At 40.9% G+C, this 27,778-nt stretch overlaps 1 protein-coding gene across 1 annotated transcript in view; it reads left to right on the top strand.

The window, feature by feature from the left end:
- LOC109929720 (immunoglobulin superfamily member 3-like) overlaps window positions 1-21,116 on the top strand; it is a 189,911-nt gene extending 168,795 nt beyond the window's left edge. Inside the window, exons 9-10 of the mRNA XM_048602957.1 lie at window positions 3,266-3,688; window positions 12,540-21,116. Coding sequence (XP_048458914.1) covers window positions 3,266-3,688; window positions 12,540-12,790 — 674 coding nt within the window. The 3' untranslated portion in view covers window positions 12,791-21,116. The remainder of the gene's footprint in view (window positions 1-3,265; window positions 3,689-12,539) is intronic.
- The last annotated feature ends 6,662 nt before the right edge of the window (window positions 21,117-27,778 follow it).

The raw sequence follows: 27,778 nt of genomic DNA, 5'->3' as shown, positions 1-27,778 counted from the left end.
TGTAAGTATTTCACATTACAATGATTTCACTTTATTCATGTGTGCATCATTGTTACTTGTTGAGATTATCTTAGTCAAAGTTAAATGTGCTGGCCTACCTCATGGTTGGGATGTGTTGATGATTACACGGATGTTATAGGGACATTTCCTTTATTGTGGAAGAAACAATGCTGTATTTTTGTGTCCATTCTTTGAGTATTTATGTTAGTGTCCAGTGTTGTACTCACCACTCTGTGGGACACAGCTGAATTTGCAAGCTCAACTGGTCCCCTCTTCCATGCATTACAAAGGATATTGTCCAAGAATGATCTCTGCAGGGATTAGTTGAAATGTTGTACCAAAGCCCTGTGGGGATTCTGCCAACCAACGACCTGAAATGGACTCTCATTTGGATTGTACTGACAATGCCCTTTGCCCCCATATTTTCTTGATTTCACTATCCCATCATTTCCAGGATACAATGCCCTTCCTATTTCACTTCCCTATACTTGTGAACTCACTCCTCTACTATGGTGATTCCATTCGACAATCCATTTACTATTGATTCACTGTTGCCATTCCCAAGCTTCCATGCAGGAACTCCATCTCCTGCTCCCCTCCCTTGTCGCATGGAGTTAAGCAAAGAAAATCACTGCCTTTACACAGCTGCACATCCCAACTGGTGCATGTTGCCTTTAAATGATTGTAAACCAGTTGTCATGAGATTTTCTAACTATTTTGGACTCATTGAATATTGTTTTCCACTGTTGACTCTCACGGCATGCAAAATATATGACACCCCTCTCACTCACTCCAATCTCTCCCCCACAGAATGTGCAGCCCTCCACTCCCTCTGCTCCAACCCTAAACTCACCATCAAATCGCAGATAAGGGAGGCGCAGTTGTGGTATGGCGCACTGACCTTTACATCGCCGAGGCCAGGCGCCAACTCTCTGACACCTCCTCCTACTGCCCCCTCGATCATGACCCCACCCCAACCACCAAAACATCATCTCCCAGACCATCCATAACCTCATCACCTCAGGTGATCTCCCGCCCACAGCCTCCAACCTCATCGTTCCCCAGTGCCGCACCACCCATTTCTATCTCCTTCCCAAAATCCACAAACCTGACTGCCCTGGTCGACCCATTGTCTCCGCCTGCTCCTGCCCCACTGAACTTATTTCTGCTTATCTCGACTCTATTTTCTCCCCCCCACCCCCAGTCCAAGAACTTCCTACTTATGTCCGGGACACCACCCACGGCCTCCACCTCCTCCAAGACTTCCAATTCCCTGGCCCCCAACACCTCATCCTCACTGTGGACGTCCAGTCCCTATACACTTGCATTCCCCACGCAAATGGCCTAAAAACCCTGTGCTTCTTCCTCTCCCACAGGCCCAACCAGTCCCCCTCCAACGACACCCTCATCCGCTTAACCGAACGCGCCCTTACCCTGAACAACTTCTCCTTTAACTCCTCCCACTTCCTACAGATTAAGGGGGTGGCCACGGGAACCCGCATGGGCCCAAACTATGCCTGCCTCTTCGTAGGATGCGTGGAACAGTCCCTCTTCCGCAGCTACACTGGCGCTACACCCCACCTCTTCCGCTATATCGATGACTGTATTGGTGGAGGAGCTCAAACAGTTCATCAACTTTACTAACACCTTTCACCCCAACCTCAAATTCACCTGGACCATCTCTGATACCTCTCTCTCCTTCCTGGACCTCTCTGTCTCCATCTGCAGTAACCACCTTGAAACTGATATCTATTTCAAGCCCATCGACTCTCACAGCTACCTAGACTACGTCTCCTCTCACCCACCTTCCTGCAAGCATGCGATCCCCTACTCCCAATTCCTCCACATCTGCTCCCAAGATGAGGCATTCCTCTCCCGAATATCCCAGATGTCCTCGTATTTCCAGGACCGCAACTTCTCCACTTTATTGGTCGAAAACGCTGTCGACCACATCGCTTGTATTCCCCACACCTCAGCCATCACACACCCTCCCCGCAACAAAAACAAAGACAGAATTCCCCTTGTCCTCATGTATCACCCCACTAACCTCCAGATTCAACACCTCATTCTCCGCCACTTTCACCACCTACAAAATGACCCCACAACCAAGGATATATTTCCCTCCCCACCCCATCTGCCTTCCAGAGGAACCACTCTCTCCGCGACTTCCTCGTCCGCTCCACACTCCCCACTAGCCCCATGATCCCTGGCACATTTCCCTGCAATCGCAGGAAGTGGTACACCTGTTCCTATACCTCCCCACTCACCTCCATCCCAGGCCCCAAAAAAACCTTCCACATCAGACGGATATTCACCTGCACATCTGCTAATGTGGTCTACTTCATTCATTGCTCCAGATGTGGCCTCCTCTACATCAGTGAGACCAAGCGTAGGCTCGGAGACTGCTTTGTGGAGCACCTGCGCTTGGTTTGCAACAAACGACAACACCTTCCAGTCACGAACCACTTCAACTCCCCCTCCCACTCCCTGGACGACATGTCCATCCTGGGCCTCCTCTGACTCCAGCATCGGCAGTTTCTTGTATATGACAAGTACAGATCCTTCAGAGGCCAGCGTACTATTTGACACACTGCAAATGTGCTATTGACTTTACCTCCATGTCTCAGTTTGCTCTCACGAAATCAAAATATCATCTCTTGTTTTTTAACTCTTTGCTCTTGGCTTTGCTAAAAGGGCTTGCTCATATAACCGTTCGTAACCCAAAAAGATTGCTGGTATTTTAATCTGTAGTTCTGGGCGGCAAGAAGTCGGCAAACTGAACGAGAGAACCATCCCAAATGATCGTATAGTGCCCTTCTATAGTAGTCATGTCTACTATATAATTCAAAGTTCCATCAACTTTGTTGCTGCGGATCCTTCTGTAATTCTTGTACTTGACAATTTATTAAGAAGGGTCCTTTCTGCACCTTTCAATCTTTCCTGCTGGTGGTTGATCTGGGCAGAGATGACTGAATGTCCTTTGTTTCACTCTTTGAAGGAGAGGAATAATGTGAACTTAAGACAAATTTACTGATCCTGCACTCCCAGTTGGAAGCAACGAATAAAGGAAGTAAGGATTGGAGGTAGGACTGCAACACAGCAGATGCTCTGACCTGCCCATTGTGTTCAAATGTGTTGCCCTGTTGGGAGGATCAGATTAGTGAGTTTGTTCAACAAATAGAAAAATGGGTACATTGACTTTCTCAGATTTTCACAAGTTAAATATTAAGATCTGTTAACTTCTTGTTTTCAATTTTGCAAACAGAATTTAAAATGCAAGTGGATAAAACTGAATTGAATATTAGCATACCAGAGAAGGACCTGTTTCAGCTCACCTGTAATGTAACCCATCAAACACAAGATAATTCTCAATTTGCTGTAACTTGGTTCATGTGGAAAGTCAAAGAAGGTGCTGACCAAATTGTGAAGGAGACCATTTTAAAAGTTGATCACAATTCAGTGTTTGCATTTGATGTTTCCCTGGATGGAGTCGAAGGAATGAAGGAGAGACTGCAGTTAGAGAGACCTTCCAATGGACTGTACATCTTGACTGTGCAGGACTCTGCCAGCAGTGATACAGGCAACTACTCATGCCACGTGGAGGAATGGATTCAAAACGCCAACAATGTCTGGTATAAACTAGGAGAGGATGAGTCTGGGCTGGTCATGATCACCGTACAAGAAAAAGGTAACTTGTTCACAGGCAAAATGCTGATATTTCCTGAATCATATTATATTAAATATTAATAAGTATATTAAATAATTGAGTTCATTCTTAATGCCAAGTATATGATGCTTTGGGAATGCTTTATGAAGAAGTCCAAAGATGTGCAGGTTAGTTGGATTGGCCATACTAAATTGCCCATAGTGTTCAAGGATGTGCAGGCTAGGTGTGTTAGTCATGGGAAATGCAGGGTTAGGCGGATGGGTCTAGGTGGGATTCTCTTTGGAGGCTTGGTTGGTGTAGGCCTGTTGGGCCGAATGGCTCAACCTCCAGATCCCCGCTAATCTCTAAGACACAGATCTTCCTAACCACTTCCAGACCCCTGACACTTCTCGATTTGCAGCAAGGTTTAGATGTCAAACACTTGAAGCTTGAAAGCTACAACAACCACCAGAATCTGAATTGTCTCTCTTCACTACCTGGATCACTTAAACCAGCAACTTTGCTGTCAGGACTTGAGCTCATTTGTTTGTCTTTGTCAATTTTTCGTTCCTTTTTCGCACATCCAGTGCCGCAGCCACTGCAAACAGTTTTGGTTTTGTCTATAGTCACCAATTTCCTCCTCCACAACTGCTTAGTGTCCACTTTATGTGAAGTAGAGTAAGATATTTTACTGGGGCAAAGCTACTGTAAAATGCAAATTAATGTTGTGTTTTATTCCTCTCATTTCTATGAGTTTCTTCCTGTATTCCTAACTTTCTTCATTTGTCTAAGTTGATCTGTTACTGTACCTCTTATTCTCTTTGTTGATATCTGTTCTTCTGTTTTTGTTTCTATTCATCTATTTTTGTCTCATTGTTTCTCTTCCTCAATTTCTAGATTTTTCTTCTGTTTTTGTATTAATAGTCTTCCAGGAAATAGTGAAAAACTGCAAGAGGGAATGGCCAGAGCAGTAAGTGGCAGGAGACCACAAATAGCGGAATGTAGACTGGTCATAGGTGAAACTAGGGAGGGATTGAGTCAGGAGCACATGCATGAAGTTGGCCTGCCAAGTATGAAGTATTGGGGAGACAGCAGAGTGAGTGAAAGTGCACTGGATATAATTGTCATTTTCCTGAGATAAGTATTTATTTTTTAATGTATTAATCATACAATCATTTCTTGTTTTGCGTGGTTTACATAGAATGGGAGAAGAACTGATGTGGCAGCTATGTATCAGAAAAGTACTTTTTGATAAAGTCATAGAGTTACACAGCACAGAGACAGACCCTTCGGTCCAACTTCGATCTGCACTAACCTGATATTCTAAATTGATCTAGTCCCATTTGGCAGCAGTTGGCTCATATCCCTCTAATCCCTCCCTATTCAAATGCCCATCCAAATGCCTTTTAAATGTTGTGACTGTACCTGCCTCCACCACTTCCCCTGGCAACTCATTCCATACACGCACCACACTCTCTACATGAAAAAATTACCTCTTAGGTCCCTTTTAAATCTTTCCCTTCTCACCTTGAACTTAAGCTGTCTACTTTTATACGCCCCCACCCTGGGAAAAAGACCTTGGCTATTCATCCTATCCATGCCTCTCATGGCTTTATAAGAGGAATCTTCAAAAGTTGATTGGGGGAGGCTATTCACAGATAAAGGGACAGTTGGGAAGTGGGAGGCTTCCAAAAATGAGATAATGAGAGTTCAGAGACAGTGTGTTCCTGTTAGTTTGAAGAGCAAGGCTGGTAGGTGTAAGGAATGCTAAGGGTATAACGGTGGCTCAGTGGTTAGCACTGCTGCCTCACAGTGATAGGGACCTGGGTTTGAATCCAGCCTCAGGCAACTGTCTGTATGGTGTTTGCATATTCGCCCAATGTCCGTATAGGTTTCTTCCAGGTGCTCTAGTTTCCTCCCACAATCCAAAGATATGCAGGTTAGGTGGCGTGGCCATGCTAAATTGCATATAATGTCCAGGATGTACAGGGTAGGTGCATTAACCATGGCATTATAGGAATAGGGTCAGGGTGTGGGTCTGGGTGGAATGCTCTTCAGAAGGGTGGTATGGACTTGATGGACTGAATGGCCTGCTTTCACACTGTAGGGATTCTATGATTCAATGATAATGTCACCCCTCAGCCCCCAGTGCTCCAGGGGAAAATGCCCCAGTTTATTCCAGCCCCTCCCTGTAGCTCAAACCCTCCAATCCCAGCAATACCGTTGTAAATATTTTCTGAACCCTTTCAATTTTTAACGCTATCTTTCCTATAGCAGGGAGACAAGAATTGTACGGAGTATTCCATAAGTGGCCTCACCAATGTCCTGTATAGCTGCAATATGACGTATTAACTCCCATACTCAATGCACTGATTAATAAAGGCAAGCGTACCAAAAGCTTTCTTCACCACCCTGTCTACCTACAACTCAACTTTCAAGGAACTATGCACCTGCACCCCTAGGTCTCCTTGTTCTGCAACAGTCCCCAGGCCCCTATCATTAACTATATAAGTCTTGCCCTGGTTTGCCTTACCACTATGCAACACCTCACACTCATCTAAATTAATCTCCATCTGTCACACCTTAGCCATTTGCCCATCTGATTAAGATCCGATTGTGCTCTGAGATAACGTTTTTGGCTGTCCACTACACCACCAATTTTCGTGATCTGCAAACTTACTAACCGTACCTCCTATGTTCAAATCCAAATCATTTATATAAATGACAAAAAGCAGCGGACCCATCACCGACCCTCGCAGCACACCAGACCAAAAAGCAACCCTCCACCACTACCCTCTGTCTCCCACCTGCAAGCCAATTTTGTATCCAATTGGCTGGCTCTCCCATTTCCTACGTAATCTAACCTTGCTAACCAGTCTAGGATGCGGAACCTTGATAGAATATGACTGGAGATTTTCAATAAAAACTATGAAGAAAGAGATTATTTCTGCAGAAGGGTCCTGACCCGAAACATCAACTTTCTTGCTCCTCTGATGCTACCTGGCCTGCTGTGCTCCTCCAGCTCCACACTGTGTTATCTCTGACTCCAGCATCGGCAATTCTTACTATCTCTGAGATTATTCCTGACCCCTTTTTTTACATGTCTAAATCTTAAAGGCCCATAAATTACTTCGTAGAAAAGTCATCTCCAGAAGAGAGGTGGGGGATTTAGTTAACATATCAAAGGCACAAGCTGCTGATATTTAATAATATGTGAGGGACAACTTGACCTGTGAGATGCCTAGCAGCTTGACCAGAGGCTGGACCTGTCAGCTTTCTGAGGGAAATTGTTCTTTTGCATTCATTGTGGCCAAGCAGGAGCAGGACTGATCCAGGACTAGGCTTCTTGAGAAAGCTTTTCAGCCTCTCCCCAGGTCTGCTGACCACCAGCTCCCTGACTCCATCCTGATCCCAACAAGAAGGACATGGCTTATTTCAGTAATTCTGTAATTAGAAAATTATCCATACATTAGTATCAAAGTACACATTAAGGAACATCCATCACAAAGATTAATTCATTTCACTTCCTTAACCACCCCTACTCATCTGCTCCACATTTTGCCTATGTACCTTCATATTGAACAATGTGATCCTAGCCCACTTCTAATTCTTCATCATCGATCCTCATCAACTCATACAAAGCTCTCCAAGACATATTGTATCCTACACAGAGATAACAAGGTGTAGAGCTGGATGAACACAGCAGGCCAAGCAGCATCAGAGGGGCAGGAAGGCTGACATTTCGGGCCTAGACCTACGCAAATTCCTAATCATCCTTTATCTCGTACCTATATCATTCTGGTGTGCTTCATATTCAATTTTTGATTTTAAATCTCTTTCTGGCCAAGTTTCTTCCTATCTCCATAATGTCTACCTGCTTTATAGGTCCTCACTTCTCACCAGTATTGGTAACTTCCCTTCAGCTACACAGTGCTCTGGAATTTCTTCCATGATCCTTCCTTTCCTCCTTCCATTCTTTAAGGCACTCCTTAAAACCCACCTCTTTTCCTCAAGTTTTTGTCACCCATTGTAAAGCCTTTCTTTGGCTCAGTGTCATTTTTCTATTCTAAATGCATTATAAATGCAATGTGCTGTTGAATTATAGGGTGTGACTAAAGTGTGACAGCAGCACACATTTATATTTAAAGTTTGCATTTATATCATGCCTTTGAGATAGAAAACATTGCAAAGTGCTTCAGAGATGTTTTAGTGTGGATCCATCTGCTTTTCAAATAATCTCAGGCCAGACTTCCAGTTGTTCCTTCAAATTGTATTTATTAACAATAATTACACAGTGATTGTGCAGCCCTTGTATATGCTGAGAGCTGCCCTGGTAACTACTTTCCATAGAATCTTTCATGCAACTATTGAGGTCATGTCTCAGAGGCTCAGACTTAAACATTATCCCCAAAATAATGGTGTGTGTTTTAAAGACATAACTCAGGTTTATGATTTCTGATGCTCAACTAAGCCGGTTTCTGTGGCATTTCAAAGAACAGTCATACTGAACTTGACATGTTAACCCTGTTCCTCTGTCTACCAACACAAAATCAGACCAGCTTAGTTTTTCCGACACATGACACTTTTTTCAGATCCCCAGTACCTTGCTTTGATTTTATGTTTTTTTGGGATGTATGTCATCAGTACTACAGGAATCATCAACGCCCTGTCAGTCATTTTCACTAACGCACATTGCTGTCAATCAGTATATATTCCCTCAAACACCCTGGAAGAAAAGATTTCAAAGTAATTTGTCATTATGTGTGATAAGTGAACCACAGCCTATGTGCAAAATACCATTTGTACTAATCAGCTGTGCCTCAGTTTATCCATAAACTGACAAAATGTAGCTCAAGTTCAGCTTGTTCACATGATCAATCTGTAAATTCCGATGTAAAGTTTCCACATGCTCCTTTTCAATCATTCGTTAGCCCAGCATTTAGTGCCCATCCCTAATTCCCTATGAGAAATTGGTGTTGAGCAGTCTTCTTGTTCTGCTGCAGTCTATGTAAAGATGTAAAGATACCCATATTGCTCTTAAGGAGCAAGTTGCAGGATTTTGACCTAGTGACAATGAAGGAATAGTGATAATTCTCCAAGTCAGTGTCGTGTGTGTCTTGAAGGGGAACTTGCAGGTGGTTTTGTTCCCAGTTATCTGCTGCCTTCATGATTCTACGTAATAAAGGTTGTTGAAGGAGCCTTGGTTAATTTGTTGCAAGCTGTCTTGCAGATGATACACACTGCTGCCATTATATATCAGTGGTAGAGGAAGGAAATGTTGAAGGTTTTAGAAGGGATGCCAATCAGTGGGCTGCTTTATCCAGTATAAGGTTGAGCTTCTTGAGTGTTGTTGGAGCTGAATTCACCCAGGTAAGTCAAGAATATTCCATAACACTCCTGATGTGTGCACTGTAGATGGCGGGAAGATCTTTGGGAGTCAAGAGATAAGTTACTCACCAGAATTTCCAGTCTCAGACATATGTTTGTAACCACAGTATGTAAATGGCTGGTCCTGTTAAGTTTCAGGACAACATTAACCCCCAGGACTTTGATAGTGGGGGATTCAGTAATGGTAATGCCATTGAATGTCAATGGATAATGGTTAGACTTTCTCTGTGCCATCATCAGCGAGCATCCCCACTTCTGACTTTATAATGAGGGAAGGTTATTGATGATGCATCTGAAGACGGTTGGGCTCAGGACACTACCCTGATGAACTCCTGCAATGATGTCCTGGGAGTAAGATGACTGACTTCCAACAATCACAACCACTGTCCTTTGCCAGCTAAAAATACAACCAGTAGACAGTTTTCCTCCTGATTCTCAATGTCCCAGTTTTGCTAGAGCTCCTTGATGCTGCACTCGTTCAAATGTGGTCTTGACGGCCATGGACAGTGACTCTCACTTCATATCTGGAGTTCATCTCTTTGGTCCATGTTTGAACCAAGGCTGTAATGAGGTCAAAAGCAGAATGTGTCTGAAAGAGCTGAAAATAAGAGTCAGTGAGCAGGTTTTTGTTAAGTGCTGCTTGATAGCACTGTTGATGACACCTTCCATCACTTTACTGATGATCGAGAGTAGACTGATTGGCTGGTAATTGGTTGGGTTAGACTTGTCCTTTTTTTGGTGTATGGGACAAATACCTGGGTAAGTTTCCAAATTGTCAGTTAAATACTAGTGATGTAGTTGTACTGGGACAGCTTTGCAAGGCCAGTTCTGGAGCACATTTCTTCAGTACTGCTGCCAAATGTTGTCAGGGCCATATCCTTTATGGTACTTAATGTCTTCAGCTATTTCTTCATCATGTTGAGTGAATCAAATTGATTGAAGATTAGCATCTGTGATGCTAAGGACCTTCCAAGGAATCCAAAATGAATCATCCACTCGGCTGAAGATGCTTGGGAATGCTTCTGCCTTGTCTTTTGTGCTGATGTATTGAGAATGACAATACCTATAGAACCTCCTCCACATAATGGGTTATTTAATTGTCAATTACCATTCATGACTGAATGTGACATGATTGCAGAGCTTAGATCTGATCGGTTTTAATGTTACTGCTGCTGGCATGACCATCTGCATTATGCTTTGGCTCACAGTTGATTCCTTGGCTTAGCGGTAGTAGTGGAACCATGACGTTACAGATTATGGTTAAGTATAATTATGCTGTTGATGATGATCCTTAATGCCTCAAGCATGCACATTCATGAGTTGTCAGACCTGTCTGAAACTTATCCTATTCAATATGGTGGAAGTGCCCCATAACACAATGATAGTTATCATTGGTGTGAAGATAGCACCGTGTCTCCACCAGGACTGTGCAGTGGTCACTCTTACTGAAACGATCATGGACAGACACATCTTCGCTGCTTTGCATAGTGAGAGCATGGTAAGTATAATGTTCCTTCCTGCTAGTTCCCTCATCAGTTCCTGCAGGACCTGTCCAGCAGCTACGACCTTTTTGGACATGGCCAGCTCAGTCAGTAATGGGGCTACCCAGCCACTGTTGGTGAGGGGCATTGAGGACCAAACCCAGATTACATTCTGTTCCTTTTATTTCTTCAGCGCTTCCTCCAAGTGGTGTTCAACATGGAGGAAAACTGATCTATCAGCTGAGGGGAGGGGTGGATGTGGTCGGTCTGCGATTATCAGTAGAAAGTTTCTTTGCCCAGGTTTCACCTAATGCTATGAGAGTTCATGAAGTCAGGAGTCAGTGCTGAAGTCTCCCAGTACAGCTTCTTCCTGACTGTGTGCCACTATGCTGTGGATCTGTTCTGTGGAAAGGTCTGGACATGCCCAGGAATAGCAATGGCAGGATTTAGGAGATTGTGTGCAAGGGATGATTCTGTGAGCATAACTATGTCAGCATGCTGCTTGACTAGGCTATAAGATATCTATTCAAAATTTGACACTAGTGGCCAGATGTTAATAAGGTGGACTTTGTAGTGTCACCAGGACTGCGTGTGCCGTTTCTAGCATTTGTTCGATGTCTGTGGTCTGTCCTTTTGTGAGACTTTGTAGCAGTTAGATTGAACTAAGCTACTTCAGAAGGCATTTAAGAGTCAACCACATTGCAGATCCACAACAGTTACATATAAGTCAGACCATGTAAGATTAGCAGATTTCCTTCCCTAAACCAGGTGGGTTTTTAACCACAAACTGCATGATTTGATGTTCGTCATTAGACACCTTGTTTAAAGTTTTCAGATTTTATTTATTAATTGAATTCGAATTCCACAATCTGTCATGTTGGGATTACTAGCCCAATAGCAATATCACCACACCACTGCTTCTCCTCATCTGTAGTGGAGGTAAAGAAAACCTCAAAACCCGAAAACCTGAAACAAATAGACAGATGCTGAAAATAAACAGGGCATCGTATTGGCATCTGTCAAGAGAAATGTTGTGTATTTTTTGGTGTTAAACCTTCCGAAACGGAAAGTTTATACGCACAAAGATAACATCTTAAGTATTGAAGATTAACTTTTAAATTATGAGAGCAAGGCATCTGTCCACACACTTCAGGCAATTCTATTTTGAAATTTGGCTAAATATCACAAAAAAGAACTGCCATTTTTTTTCAAATGCCAGTTGCCTGTGAATTCAGTCTGTTAATCCTCGAAGAACTCCTAATTAAAAAGAAAAAAAAACTTTCAAATCATAACATCAGTTACATCATTTTGGTATTTAGTGTTTGTTTCATACATTCAAATACAAACTGGAATTAATCACTGATTTCAGGTTAACATAATTTTTGTCCTTAAATTTTCTCCAAATGAGCATATGAAGTATTACCACCAGATATGTATCGAGAATCATCCAGATATTCTCAACAAAATATAAAACATAGAAGATAGGAGCAGGAGGAGGCCATTCGACCCGTTGAGCCTGCTCTGCCATTCCTCATGATCATGGCTGATTATCCAACCCAATAGCCTAATCCTGTTTTGTCCCCATAACCTTTGATCCCATTCACCCCAAGTGCTATATCTAATCGCCTCTTGAATACATTCTATGTTTTGGCATCAACTACTTCCTGTGGTAATGAATTCCACAGGCTCACCACTCTTTGGGTGAAGAAATGTCTCCTCATCTCCATCCTAAATCATCTACCCTGAATCCTCACACTGTGACCCCTGGTTCTAGACACACCCACCATCAGGAACATCCTCCCTACATCTACCCTGTCCAGTCCTATTAGAAGATGTTGTTACAAAGATACCTCCTTTAGCTTGAAGGATGGGATGCTCTGGACTCAGGTCAGTAGTTCATGTTTCGATGACACGGAGTGAAGGAAGAAGTTGAGGCAGTCATTGCAGAGGGAAATGAAAGTGCGGGGGAGTGGCAATGTCAAAAAATAAGAAAGTTTCTGATTTTCATTATTTCTTTCCTACAGGTTCTTCTCTTCAGGAAGCAATTTGTTCAAATGATGCCCTTTTCTACTTTATATTTTTCTACCCTTTTCCAATTTTTGGAGTCCTGCTTATTGCCATTTTATTAACACGCTATAAAACCCTAAACTCACAGAAGAAGTCTGATGGCAAAAATGGTGTCCCATTGCTCTGGATTAAAGAACCCGCAGTGACTTATTCTCCAACAAGCCTTGAGCCACCAGATTTCAGAATAGGACCAGGAAGCCTCGGTTAACAAAGGAGCAGGCAAATGGCTTTCATAAAAAAATCTAAATGATATTCAACTGATGGGGTTAAAGTTATAATGAATTAAGGATCAATAATTACCCTCCCAAAAAAATCCACGTTTGGAAGCAATATCTTCCACATTAAGAATGTACATTCTGAGGGTCATGGCAGTGAGGTAGGAGGGAGAGTGGGTACTTTTATTCCAAGATATTCGCCTCAATTGGTCTTCTCCCCATTACTCCCAACACAATTAGTTGATATATTTGGAATGTTTAATTTTACACTAATATAGATGTGTAGTCTTCTGCCAACTGTTTGTACTGCATGAGAGCTCTGCTTGTCACACTAGTCTGCCATGTGTAATAAGTCTGACCTCATTAAAATGTCAGATGATCTCCTAAATGTTAAGACTATTGTCAATTTTGAAAAATACAGAACTGTAGCAAATGCAGACCTGTGGAGAGAAATATTGAGCTGTAATGATGTAAGATTTAGGATTTTTTAATGCTTCATTACACTTAACTGCCCCAACGCTTAGTTACAATGTCTGAGAATAGTCAACACCAAATCGGAAACATCTAACTGGAAGGATGGACATAACATCCAGACTTTCTATTCAGTCATTGCACTGTTCTGAACATTTGAACAATGGAACAAAAGAGGAGTGGAAACTTCATAAAAGCTGGGAAGAAGCTGTAGCACTAAAGACTCAAAGACGTTGTGTCAGTTTTTTGACAAGTGTCAAATGACTAGAACTTGTGCAATAGAAAAGCAAGGAACGACACCCTGCAAAGATCGTCATCAATGTTATGACTGCATTATGACAGGATTACACAAACACAAGTATTACTTAATACAGGATATGGACAAAGAAATTCCATCCCTTCTTAATAAATATAGATAAAGCTTAAGTAGACTATTAGCAAGTACAGCCAATGTTTCTCATTGATGAATTTTTGATACAGAAATCTGATCAAGCTGCAATTGTGTAGAATGGAAAGTAGTCATGCAGCTGGATAGTTTTTTTTTATATGTTGTTTTTGCACTTTTTGAAAAACTTTTTATTCTGTGTTTGAACAAGAATTGTTATGATTGTCTGTTTCGTTCTGATAGTGTTCTTTTTGAAAGAGTGTCATTTGGTCAAAGGAAATGGTGACAAGTCTGAACAGATTCAGTGCCCAAGCAGGTTCAATGTGCTGACAGAATCCTGGGTTTTGTTGCAAGCCCATTTAGTCTAATCATGTAACACATGTGTCAGCTTGAATATCTTCAGAAAAATCTCAAACATTCTACATTCAAGAATATTCTGTTGAAACGAAATCAATGTGTATTTACCATTTTAATCATGTAAGATTTCACATCACACAGTGAGGTTATGCTGTGGGTAGTTTTGAATTATTGATGAATTTTTCAGGGTAAAAATGTTTTGCACTAAAACAAAAATGATGATTTAATTGAATCAAACTCTTAAAAACCACAAATTCCACAATAGGGGGAGAAAAAAATTGAATATTTGAGTGAGGAAAGAGAAATGAGCTTGGAAAGGTGAATGCCAGAGATCTGAGTAGTCTTATGAGGGCAGCATCAAACCATGGGGATAGAGTTCAAAACAAGATAATATGTGAGAGGATTAACCAACCTAGCTAGACCTCTATGCATAACTAAATTTTTAGTTTTCATGTTGAATTGATATAATTTTGATGCAAATCAGTTTTGAATTGATAGGTGATTATTTGATTCATTTGATCTGATAGAAGAGATCTCTGAGCTGTTCACATAAATCCCACTGCACAAACTAAGCAGAATAGAATTAACTGTACTTTCTAGATAAAATTACTCTTCTTTCATCTGGTTTATGTCCCTCCGTTATCACATGTCATGCATGTCATATTTCTAAAATTCCCTCCCTAATAGCATTGTGGGTCAACCCACAGCGGGTGAACTGTAGTGATTCAAGAAGGCAGCTCACCACCACCTTCTCAAGGGCAACTAGGGATGGTCAATAAATGTCGGCCAGCCAGCGATGCCCACATCCCACAAATGAATAAAATAAAATGTATAAAAACCATGTACCAGGAGCACAGTACTCAAACAGGTAGGGCTGTTGTAAGCCAATGCATCCCTAACTTAGTATTTCTAATTTATACACAATTGTTACAGTTCACAGAAGCTGCAAATTTTCGGGTGAGAGTCTGATAATACCTTTACCTGCCTTCAGTGATATTTGTTGGATGACCTGCAATGGTTTCAGGTTATACTTGGTATTTCTAATACTCAGCACTTTTGTTAAGTTTGCTGTCCTCTTGCAGTAATGATGAATTATGATAATAAGTTTTGTTTAAAAATTTGCTTTAGTTTTCCTCTAAAATCTAAATTTATATCTTGTTTGCATGTCACAGCATTTCATCCTGAACACAATCACTTGATTCCTCATCTGATCAAGTACTTAGGCAAAAGATACTCCTTTTGAGTATGTGGCCAGTGGCACACAATGTGTTCATTGGACAGGGTAGCAAGGGAGAACAAGCCTTTGATGTCCAATTGTTATGTATAGCCATGAGTGGAGAATATAAAAGAGCTGTGGAGTTGCTGGTAAAGTTAGTTGATCACTTATAGTCTCATGGACTGTTCTACACAGTCCCAATGCCAAGTGAAGTGATGGATTAAAATGTCAAATCTAAAGTAACATGATGTATAAATAGCCTAAATTGTGTCCTTTCCTCCCTAGTGTCAGAAGTTCACATTGTAACATAACCTCTGCATTGCACATTAATATCACTATAATAAGTTCAACATTCATTAAAAGGTTTGAATTCCCTGGCCTATGAAACTTGCTTTCGCAGATATTTCCTCTGAATTTGTGCTTCTCCGAATTTGGGTTATACTGATTTGAAAGTATCACTTACCCAGCTTTATGTTGGAAAGTGAGACATTCATTTACATAACTCTGAACTTATTAAGTACTAAACATTCAAAAGAGGTTAAAAAAAAAGCACAAAGGAAGCAGTAAAAATGTGTTATTGAGTTAGTAAACCAAAGCAGTTCATTCAAATAAAGATTCTCAAGTATGAGTGGAAGAATTGGGAAATTACCATGTAAAATAAGTTCCAGAAATACAGCTTAAGCATTTTCTAGTGGTAAAATGCAATAGAATATCACAATCTCTATAAAGGCATGGAACCTAATGATAAATGAGTAATCAAATATGTTAAATATTTGAGTTTGACTATCAATTTCGGTTAAAGATCATCCCGAGATGCATCAGTAGTAGAATTGCTGAATTATATTTTTGTGGAGTTCACTCAACGAACAGACGGATCCAGCTGAAAACTGTGACTGGTCTGCAAAGAAGCGATGAATTTACATCTGGTAATTAAATACACTGCAAATTATTAGTCCAGTAATGGATGAATTGTTTTGGGAACGCTGTTATTTAAGATAACATAAATATGACAGGTTGTAGAAGGCACCAATTTAGCTGATGAAAAGGTTTGTTTCATCAAACTCACTGAAACATTTGGCTATACTGAGAAATTGAACAGTTTTTCTGGGTTCATAGCTTGGTACTGACTATGAAATTGTTGACTGAAAAATTCTATTGGGCATTCCCGAACACTTTTAATTCTGGAAAATTTCTGGTGGAGTTTCACCAACTTTGGATAATGCTGACTCTAAAAAAAGATCAAGGATACAGATTCTGATTTACCCAACACAATCTGCAAGTTGCCAAGTTGTGTGAAATGGCAACAGCAATATTTCTGGACAACGTCAATTGGCACCACCACCAAAGCCATGAATGAGTAAAGTAGCAATATGGGTCTATTAAACTTGAGTCTTGACTGAGCAAGCCAGGAAAGACATAACTGGTTCTGCACTAGCATTCACAAAAGATCATACCGCAACTTCAAAAAGCAGACTGTAATTGGGCATTATCTGGGGCTTCAGCAAATGCATATTCTACTTTTGAGTTTGGTTTGGATAATTGAGCAGAAATGTAAAAATGACAAATGATAAAGTTGGTGCCTAGAGCTTTGTTGCGTATTGCGGAAAATCCTAGTCAGCAATATTCTGATAATACAAGTCATGCAAGCATACTCTTTAATTAATATTTAAGTGAAAGTATAATGACATGAATGATGTGCACTATTCATATCATTCCCATAACCTACAGGGAAACTGATAATGAATTTCAAATTGCAGATATTGCAAGTTTCCAAGAGTTGTAAAAAAATTGGCATGATTTTTAACATTTTCATTATCTACTTGTGCAATCAAAAGATTTTTTTGTTCAGTGAAAATGCACATACAAACTTTTTATTGAGAAAAGGCTGAAAGAGGCCAATCAGCCCATTGAGTCTGCACCTACCTTTTGAAAAGCATCCTATTCCCCCACACCAGGGTTTTGTAAAGAGGAAGTATCTATGTGATAGGAAACATCTATGTGATAGAAACGGTATTAATGTTATTGAAATCCAAGATTAACTATTTCTATCCCAAACCTCAAAACATTTTTTTTAAATCTCAAGCAACAGTTGATAAATTCTGACCATGCTCCTCAGTTAAATATGTGTTTAAGTTGGTAAGTGGTTTATCACAAATCGCTTATTCTGGTAGGTACAAAACTGAATTACAATATATCAGTATCAGTAAACTGACAGTGATAAGCCAAATATTTTTCCCCCTTTTGTTTTTTTCCCCTTTAGTTAATTTTCTATATTCCTTCCATACCACCTGAAGATCCTGAATCTTGCTGGAGAATTCTGTTCTTAAACTGTCCCCAGGGGTCAAGCAAAATCCTGTTTCAACTTCAATTCATTTGGGTTCTGAAATGGCTAATCAGTCTATTGCATGATCTGTAGATTCTATCAAAGGTGGGGTAGGTGACTCTTTAAGATTGGGTAGGTGGACTGTTTAGAGGTTTATGTCCCTCCAATGCCTTGACTTCACCTCTTTATTTTCCTGACAAAGTGTCACGATGCTCTCCTGAACGAGCCTTCCCCATTTTCATTATTCACAAGAAGGTTTTTCATGAGTCAGTGGGTATGTGAGACCTTTTCTGGAATGTTTTAAGGAGATCTCTAAAGCATTTCTGCCAGTCTCCTGGGAGTTTCCTGCTACAACTGATCTCCAAGTGGAACATTGCTTCAGGAGCCTGAAATCAGGAATATGAATGGCATGTTCAGGTTCAGAGCTGGTTTTGACTCATTTGCAGCTTAACGTTAGGCAAAAGTCACTGGACCATCTTTGCGGTCACCAGATTTGTAAAAACTTCTAAAGGTACCACTCATGGTATTTCTCCAATGCTTTGAGATACTTTCTATAGATTGTTCAAATCTTTAAAGCTGACACAACCTTGCTCGAGTACAATTCCATGTACGGCACCCCCAGTATGTCATCCCATCCAAATTGGCAGTCTTTATTTCTGATCCTGAATAGTAATTTCCAGTAAACTGCTTGATTATGAATGGTGTAAAGGATGTATCTGTTCTCATTGACATTTTCCAGCCTCAGTCATTCTGTCTAGAATTCGGCCTCCAGTTCAGAGTGGCTGGATGCAATTGAAGTACGCAGCTGCGTCTCAAAGGGCCCAAGTAATTCAGTACACACCATTATTCAACTATTTACCTTTCTTTCCTGGATCAACTGCTTTCATAGAATCATACAGTACAGAATGTGGCCATTGTGCTTTTGTCAGCTCTCTGAGATATCCATATTTGTGCCATTACCATCCTCTTGCCCCTAACAGTGCAAATGTTTCCTTTTTGAGGGTATTCCAGTTCACTTTTGAATCTGCTTTCAGCAGCCTTTTAGGCAATGTGTTCCAGTTAATGAATGTAATAACAGCTTGCTACTTAAAAAGAATTCTCTCCAATTCCCCTCTGGTTCTTTTGACAATTGTCTTAATTATGTACTCTTAATACCAGCCTTCTGCCAGTGGAAATATCTTTTTCCTCATTTATATTTATAACAAAACAGTTTATTTGAAATATTACATATGTTTGGGAAGCTGTGTGGATGGAAAATAGGCATATCAAATAAACCAGTTAAGAGACATTAGGTATTTGCTAAAGTTCCAATCAAATCTTTCAAATCAGCATGATTCCATCGTGTATTCAAATTCCTCTCAGTGCAAATTCTAATATGTTTGCTAGACAGATTGAAAGAGAGCTATTCCAAGTTTGAATCCACTTTATTATAAAGATATTTTCAACAGATACCTCAATCTTCCATTTCTCACAATATCTATCAATCTGTGGGATGACTGGGGAATTAGCCAGATACTTTTCACCTGAAGAAATGGAGCAAATCTCACTGCATACGTCTTCCTTCATTTTTTTTTGTTTTGCAAATTTGAATTTCAGAGAAGAAATGACTTCTATGTCAAAACTATGCTAAATAATAATTGAGTGCACCATTTTCCAGTTGGTCAAATTCAAACTAGAAGTGGATATCTAAATCTATATATTTCTATTAGTTATGGTAGTAAATATTATTTTAAATTACATTTAATTAAGTCTGCATGTATTATCCATGTATTACGGCACCTATAACATTTAATAGGACAGTATTTTGTGGGTTAGATATTGCTGGTTGAAATCAATATGATATATGTGAATATAATCTGTCATGGACTTTTAGTATAATTTATAATAACCTGTTGCCTGACAAGCTGAATGAGCCATATCATTTGTCATCAGATCTGGGGGGTAAAGGTGGGTGTTGATACAAAGTGAAATTGAAAACTTTTAAGTTTTTTGAAAATTTTTTGAAAAATTTTTCAAAATATGTATCAGTTATTTTGGAAAATTGGGTAGATGGTGGATGCAAGGTAGAATACAGAGTTCAAGTATAATGGATTGTGCATTTCAGGATTGATTTGACCATCATATTTGTCTGATTGTTCCATGTGAAGCTGTCTTTTGCTGTTCTGCTCACAACTGTTCTTGAAATATTTTATAAAATGGTATCAGCACATAACTACTAATGAATGGGACCATTGTTAGTGTAATGTCAGCGAGTTATTGCACTTTGAAAAACTCACAAGCATCTTGGAGCTGTTCCAATTTTGAATGTGAGTTTAAATGTTTAAAATGCTATCGAGTAGAGCTTGCAATGAATATAGTTGATTATTGCACATTCAGCAACATGTTCCAATGGTCAGAAAGTGATTTACTGCAAACTTCCTTCGTGATCAGGTTGATCATCAGACAAAAGTGGGTTAAGTTTTTAGCCTCACCACATGGACAGTACTCTGGTGGAGTGAAATGTCCTTCCCCTCCCAGCCTGTTATGGAACCTATCAATGGAATGAAATTCAAGTGGCTTGAACATTTGGCAGTGATCTACATCATTAGCTTACTGCCTATGTGAATACTAGATGAAAATTTACCCCATAGTTTCAGCAGATAGAAAACTTAGATGCTGAATGCCATTAGAAATATAATTAATCTCATCCAGTCAACACAACTCTAACGTCCATTGTAAGGTTTCCCACACAGGTAGATGCTAATTGTGGATTTACACAGAGAAAACAAACATTACCACTGAATACAAGAATGATAATTTGACACTGAAACTGAATCATTGTATTTCAGGTGGTCCTATGTTAATACTGTAGCTTCTCCAATGGAGTGTGTTGTAACTTAAGGCTTGCGGCAGAACTGAACATGCTTCCTTGAAGAAGTTATTGTGCATTAAATCTGATTCATTCTATTTTCTTCACAATTTCTTAAAACTTTGTCAGATTGCCACATGACCAATTCAAAGTGTCAAACTTTGTCAGAAGCACATGAAACCGTTTTATTAATTTGGTAGATGTATATAATTTTCCCCTCATGAGATTAGTGCACTTTGTACCTATAATGCTGACATATTTGCAAAATGATTTCAAGGGGTCCTTGCACTGCCTGCTGGTAAAGATCTTCGACAAGATGAGACCTTCTAGTTTGAAATCCTACTGCTAACTTGGAAAATTGTTGAAAAATGAATGCTTCACAGTATTAAAATTAATTGAAGAATGAACATCTCACACAACCAGTCTGATATATTTGTTCCTGTGTATAGGCATTTCTTCCAGCATAACCTATGTAGTTGACCTGAATTAAATTTGAAATTGTGAAGTAGCAGTCGTTACTCCAATTCATGATCAAAACAAACAATTCTATACTGTTGGCACTGTGATATTTATTGTCACTGATATGGAACTCCTGTCATAAATTGACACTTCAATTAAATCATAAATATTGCTTAAAGTGTTAAAGAATGTTCCCAATTTCTCATTGTTTGGACAAATGCCCTGTTTTAGGTATTTTCTATGTATTAATAGTGCATGATATGGCAAAATTTCATTTGTGATGTATTTTAATGTAAATTTTAAAATGTGGTGTGCTTTGAAATCTTTTGTCATTTTGTTGTTAATAAAATAATGTCTTGAAAAAAGTCATTGTGTTTCTAGAAGTACCTTGTCTGCACACCTATGATTAAAAACTTTCCAAATTTTTTTAATCCTGTGGGGATTATTTATGGATATTAGACATTCTTTTTCATCATCCACATATCACGTTTTCCTTTCATGCAGTGACATGCAGAATTGAGGTAAACGACAAAATAATGAACGGATCTGTTCAAGACCCATCTCCTGCACTTCCACCCTCACTCCTTCTTTTCCCTCCCACAACAGCGATAGGATTCCCTTTGTCCTTACCTACCATCCCACCAGTATCCACATCCAGAAGATCATCAGACACCACTTCCTCCACCACCAGACACGTATTTCCCATCCCTCCCTTGTCCGCCTTCTGCAGGGACCATTCTCTCCGGGACACCCTTGGTCCACTCTTCCTTCACCCCAACAGCCCCCCACAGCCCTATGCACCTTCCCCTGCAACCGTCGAAGGTGTAACACCTGCCCATTTACCTCCTCCCGCCCCAGTATCCAAGGAGCCAAACATACCTTTCAGGTGAAGCAGCACTTCACCTGCATTTCCCACAATCTAGTCTACTGCATTTGCTGCTCACAATATGGTTTCCTCTACATTGGGGAAACGAAGTGTAGACTGGGTGACTGCTTCGCAGGACATCTTAGTTCTGCCCCCAAAAAAGACCCTGAGCTTCCAGTTGCCTGCCACTTAAACACACCACCTTGTTCCCTGGCTAACATCTCTGTCTCCGGCTTGCTGCAGTGTTCCAGTGAAGCTCAATGCAAGCTGGAAGAATAGCACCTCATTTTCTGCTAGGGGATCCTACAGCTCTCCGGACTCAATATCAAGTTCAATAATTTTAGGGCCTGAACTCTCCCATCTAGCCCACCATCCCACACACCAGGCCTTATTATCATATTGTCTGACATTACACACCATGCATTATTAGCCACTAACAGTCCCCATTAATAGCTATTCACTGTCCTAGCCAGATCTTTATCAGCTCCTTTGTCCAACTGCTTTTCTCTTTTTTTCTATTCATTTGTGGGATGTGGCCAGCATTTCTTGCCCATCCCTAGTTGCCCTTGAGAAGGTGGTGGTGAGCTGCCTTCTTGAACTGTAGCAGTCCTCCTGCTGTGGGTTGACCCAAAATGCTATTAGGGAGGGAATTCCAGGATTTTGACCCAGCGACAGTGAAGGAATGGCGATATATTTCCAAGTCAGGATGGTGAGTGACTTGGAGGGGGACTTGCAGATGGTGGTGTTCCCATATGTCTGATGCCCTTGACCCTCTAGATGGAAGTGGTTGTGGATTTGGAAGGTGCTGTCTGAGGATCTTTGGTGAATTTCTGCAGTTTATCTTGTAGATAGTACATACTGCTGTTACTGAGTGTCGGTGGTGAAGGGAGTGAATGCTTGTGGATGTAGTGCCAATCAAGTGGGCTGCTTTGTCCTGCTTGATGTTAAACTTCTTGAGTGTTTTTGGGGCTGCACTCATCCAGACAAGTGGGGAGTATTCCATCACACTCCTGACTTGTGCCTTGTAGATGGTGGACAGGCTTTGAGGAGTCAGGAGGTGAGTTACTCGCTGCAGTATTCCTACCTTCTGGCCTGCTATTGTAGGTTAATGTGGTGAGTCCAGTAAGGTTTCTGGTCAATGGTAACCCCCAGGATGTTGATAGTGGGGGATTCAATGATGGTAACACCATTGAATGCCAAGGGGTGGTGGTTAGATTGTCTCTTATTGGTGATGGTCATAGCCTGACATTTGTGTGGCACGAATGTCATTTGCCACTTGTCAGCCCAAGCCTGGATATTGTCCAGATCTTGTGGCATGTGAACATGGACTGCTTCAGTGTCTGAGGAGTCGCAAATGGTGCTGAACATTGTGCAATCATCAGCGAACATCCCCACTTCTGACCTTATGATAAAGGAAGGTCATTGATGAAGCAGCTGAAGATGGTTGGGCCTAGGACATTACCCTGAGAAACTCCTGCAGAGATGTCCTTCAGCTGGGATGATTGACCTCCCACAACCACGACCATCTTCCTGTGTGTCAGGTATGACTCCAACCACCAGAATGTTTGCCCCCGATACCCATTGATTCCAGTTTTGCGAGGGCTCCTTGATGCCACACTCGGTTGATTGCAGCCTTGATATCAAGGGCTGTCACTCTCACCTCACCTCTGGAATTCAGCTCTTTTGTCCATGTTTGAACTAAGGCTGTAATGAGGTCAGGAGCTGAGTGGCCCTGGCGGAATCCAAACTGGGCATCACTGAGTAGGTGCTGCTTGATAGCACTGTTGATGACACCTTCCATCACTTTAATGATGATCGAGAGGAGACTGATGGGGCTGTAATTGGCCGGGTTGGATTTGTCCTGCTTTTTATGTACAGGATATACTTGGGCAATTTTCCACATTGTCAGGTAGATACCAGTGTTGTTACTGTGCTGGGATAGCATGGCTAGGGGAGCAGCAAGTTCTAGAGCACAAGTCTTCAGTACTATTGCCGGAATGTTGTCAGGGCCCGTAGCCTTTGCAATATCCAGTGTCTCCAACCATCTCTTGATATCACATGGAGTGAATCAAATTGGCTGAAGACTGGTATCTGTAATGCTGGGGACCACTGGAGGAGGCCGAGATGGATCATCTACTCGGCACTTTGGCTGAAGATTGCTGCGAATGCTTCAGCCTTATCTTTTGCTCTGATGTGCTGGGCTCTTCCATCATTGAGGAAGGGGATATTTGTGGAGCCGCCTCCTCCAGTGAGTTGTTTAATTGTCCACCACCATTCATGACTGGATGTGGCAGGACTGCAGAGCTTAGATCTGATCTGCTGGCTGTGGGATCACTTAGCTCTGTCTATCACTTGCTGCTTTTGCTGTTTGGTGTGCAAGTAGTCCTGTTTGGTGGCTTCACCAGGTTGACACCTCATCCCAGCTATGCCTAGTGCTACTCCTGGCATGCCCTCCTGCACTCTTCATTGAACCAGCGTTGATCCCCTGGCTTGATGGTAATGGTTGAGTAGGGGATACGCCGGGCCATGAGGTTACAGATTGTGCTGGAGTATAATTCTGCTGCTGTTGATGGCTCACAGTGCCTCATGGATGCCCAGTCTTGAGTTGCTAGATCTGTGCGAAGTCTGTCCCATTTAACACGGTGATAGTGCCACATAACACAATGGAGGTTGTTCTCAATTTGAAGGCGGGACTTCGTCTCCACAAGGACTGTGCGATGGTCACTCTTACCAATACTGTCATGGACAGATGCAATTGCAGCTGGCAGATTACTAAGGATGAGGTCTAGTATGTTCTTCCCTCTTGTTGGTTCCCTCACCACCTGTCGCAGACCCAGTCTTGCAGCTATGTCCTTTAGGACCCGACCAGCTCGATCAGTAGTACTGCTGCCGAGCCACTCTTGGTGGTGGATATTGAAATCCCCCACCCAGAGTACACTTTGTGACCTTGCCATCCTCAGTGCTTCCTCTAAGTGTTGATCAACATTGGGGGATACTGATTCATCAGCTGAGGGAGGACAGTATGTGGTAATCAGCAGGAGGTTTCCTTGCCCATGTTTAACCTGAAGCCACAAGACTTCATGGGATCCGGAGTCAATATTGAGGACTCCCAGAGCAACTCCCTCCTAACTGCATATCACTGTGCTGTCCCCTCTGCTGGGTCAGTCCTGCCGGTGAGACAGGACATATCCAGGGATGGTGATGGTGGTGTCTGGGACATTGTTTGTAAGGTATGATTCTGTGAGTATAACTATGTCAGGCTGTTGCTTGACTTGTCTGTGAGACAGCTCTTCCAATTTTGACACTGACCCCCAGATGTTAGCAAGGATGACTTTGCACGGTCGACAGGGCCATTTCTGCCGTTGTCTTTTCCAGTGCCTAGGTAGATGCCATGTGATCCGCCAGTTTCATTTCTTTGAGTCTCTGTAGCAATTGGTACAACTGAGTGGCTTGCTGGGCCATTTCAGAGGGCAGTTGAGAGTCAACCACATTGCTGTGGGTCTTTGGGCTCTATCCCCACCTATCATTTACTTCTTACCCCTTCCCCCCACCATATCATCTGCATACAAACTGACATTTTCCTAGTGACCATCAGTTCTGTGGAAGGGTCACTCAACCCAAAATGTTCACTCTGATTCTTCTTCACAGATGCTGCCAGACCTGCTGAGCTTTTCCAGCAACTTCTGTTTTTGATCCTGATTTACAGCATCCGCAGTTCTTACGCTTTTTACAAAGCTAGATGTAATCCAAGTACTTACAGTTTGTTGCTTTCGCGAGCAAACATTTTGAGGGCATCGTTACATTAAAGGAAATCAAGGGCCACTGAAGCAATTTAAAACAAGGTCACAGAACCAGAAGCATTGCAAAGCCTAAATTTGAATGATAAAGCCACAATTTAGAAATTTAAGCAAACAAAGTGTAAAGAAGGAAAATAGTTAGGAGCCTATTAAGGCCCCAGAAAAGGTTGGAGATCTATTACTTAAACGGTTCCTGCCTTTACTGCAGTTCATGTAAACCACAAACATTGGGATTCATCTCGGAAAAGACCGTGAAAGCAACGATAATTATTATTTAGTACCTCAGAAATCATCTAGCTAAAACTGTGAATGGATCAGATTTGTCTTATTAAGGTGTGAGGAGCAGAATTAATTCATTTAGGCCTTTAAGACAGCAGAAATCATTTATTAGAAGTACATACAGTGGGGTTAACTCATTGAGCCATGAAGGAAATGGGAATCATATTATGGCAATGATTAATGGGATTTGTCAAGAGAAGCTGCACAAAATGTACAAATCATCCAATTTACTCTCAAAAGGTAAAAGAAAAGCTCCACTTTAATCATAAAAGGAAGGGAAAATATTAATTACAGCAGTTCTCAGTAATTTGGTCATACTGAACGATTACATATCTTTTAAACAAGGAAAATAAATAATTACATTAGAGAAAATGACAGATATAATATTGCCAGGAAGACGTGATTCCAAACATGGGTGAGATAGGACACAGAACACAGAACTGGACATCTTGATTGAAAAAATTCTTAAGATATAGAATCGCTTCCAAACAGGATACTAAATCAAAACTTGAACAAGTAAATAACTTATGGTGTGTAGCTAATGATGTTATAGCTCACCAAGAAAAAAAAACAAAGAAGCAAAAGATAGATATGTTTAAGTACTGTAAGACTGTCAAAATTATTTTAACCACAATTCTTGAAAGAGCCAGACTTAATTGAAGGGTTCAGAAACCAGGGAACACATCGGTAAGTCATTAGTGACCTGTACAGATTAGTGGAAAGAAAACGTAACTAATGAGGTTTAAAGACAGGACTCATAAGAGATAAAATTGTCATTGGAGTTGCTGATGAGTTTTTGTCAGATTTATTACAAAGTAGGATTTGACTAGAGAGAAAACCTCTCAGATGGTGAGCAAAGCAGAAGTTTAGAAAAATCAATCTTAGAAGATTAATCTTATCACAGGAGATCAACAGAATCTTCTCAGTTTTTAAGGTACAAGGCCCTTAAAGGCACATGTGAGAAACCAATGCAGTGAATAGCATAACAGATATGAATAGTCATTGTTAGTGCCGTTGTTAGTACCTTAAAGACACAAGTAGTGACCAATAATTTACAAAGATATGCTTTATCTGTAAAAGAGCAGGTCGTTTTCAGAAAATGTGCCAAAATAGGGCATAGTCACAGAGCAATAAAAAGACAAATAGCTACTCACAAAGAATTTCATATGATAGAACAACTTACAGAAGTAAGAAGGCCAAAGGTATTCATAGGAGAAACAACTTATTCAGATCTAGCTGCTTGACAAGAAGCCATTAATGTCAATGTGCATTTCACCAATTTTAAGCTCTGTACAGTGGCAAGTGTCATTATTTTATCAGATAATCTACCATGGTTGAAGAAACACTCTCTATAGCCAACAGTTTCACAAAACGCGTCCAGGAGTAAAACATTTGTGACAAATAACTTGCCTACTTTAGGGGCATCTGATTGTACAGACTCTATACATAGTTCACAATTAAGAATTCCCACTCTTAAGCACAAGTCAGCATTTTGACCTGAGTTGTTTTCAAATGATGGAAGGAGTCAAATTGTTTAAGTTAAGGAACAACAGGTCATGGAAGAACCGGTCAAAGAACATTCAATTACTGGACAGCTGGTCATGGAACAACAAATAAAGCTTTCACAAAGCTCCCTAGACTCATGGCAGAATCAAAACACAAGACAGAATTCATCAAGATTAACTATGGTGATATAAAAATACTACCAGCAAGTTGGAAATCTTGACTATACCAAATTGACCGAATGTTTTCCAATGCTGTCAATACTGAGGAGTATTCAGGTTGCAAGACTCAGCAGGTTTGCAAGAAGGCAGAAGGAATCAAATAACCAAACAGCAGCACATCCCATTTGAGCTCATTGATGAATCTTTAACTAAGTTAATTCAGAATGCGACACAGTTTAGGGAGCAAATAGTAACAACAGATTTAAATTTAATGTCAGATGTTGAGGTGACTTCTAAGATAGAACTTCAAACAAATT

Source organism: Rhincodon typus, chromosome 11 (genome assembly GCF_021869965.1).
Source record: "Rhincodon typus isolate 14 chromosome 11, sRhiTyp1.1, whole genome shotgun sequence".
Classification (NCBI taxonomy): Eukaryota; Metazoa; Chordata; class Chondrichthyes; order Orectolobiformes; family Rhincodontidae; genus Rhincodon; species Rhincodon typus.
Note: the sequence above shows the minus strand (reverse complement) of the source record. Positions and strands in the feature narration are given on the sequence as shown.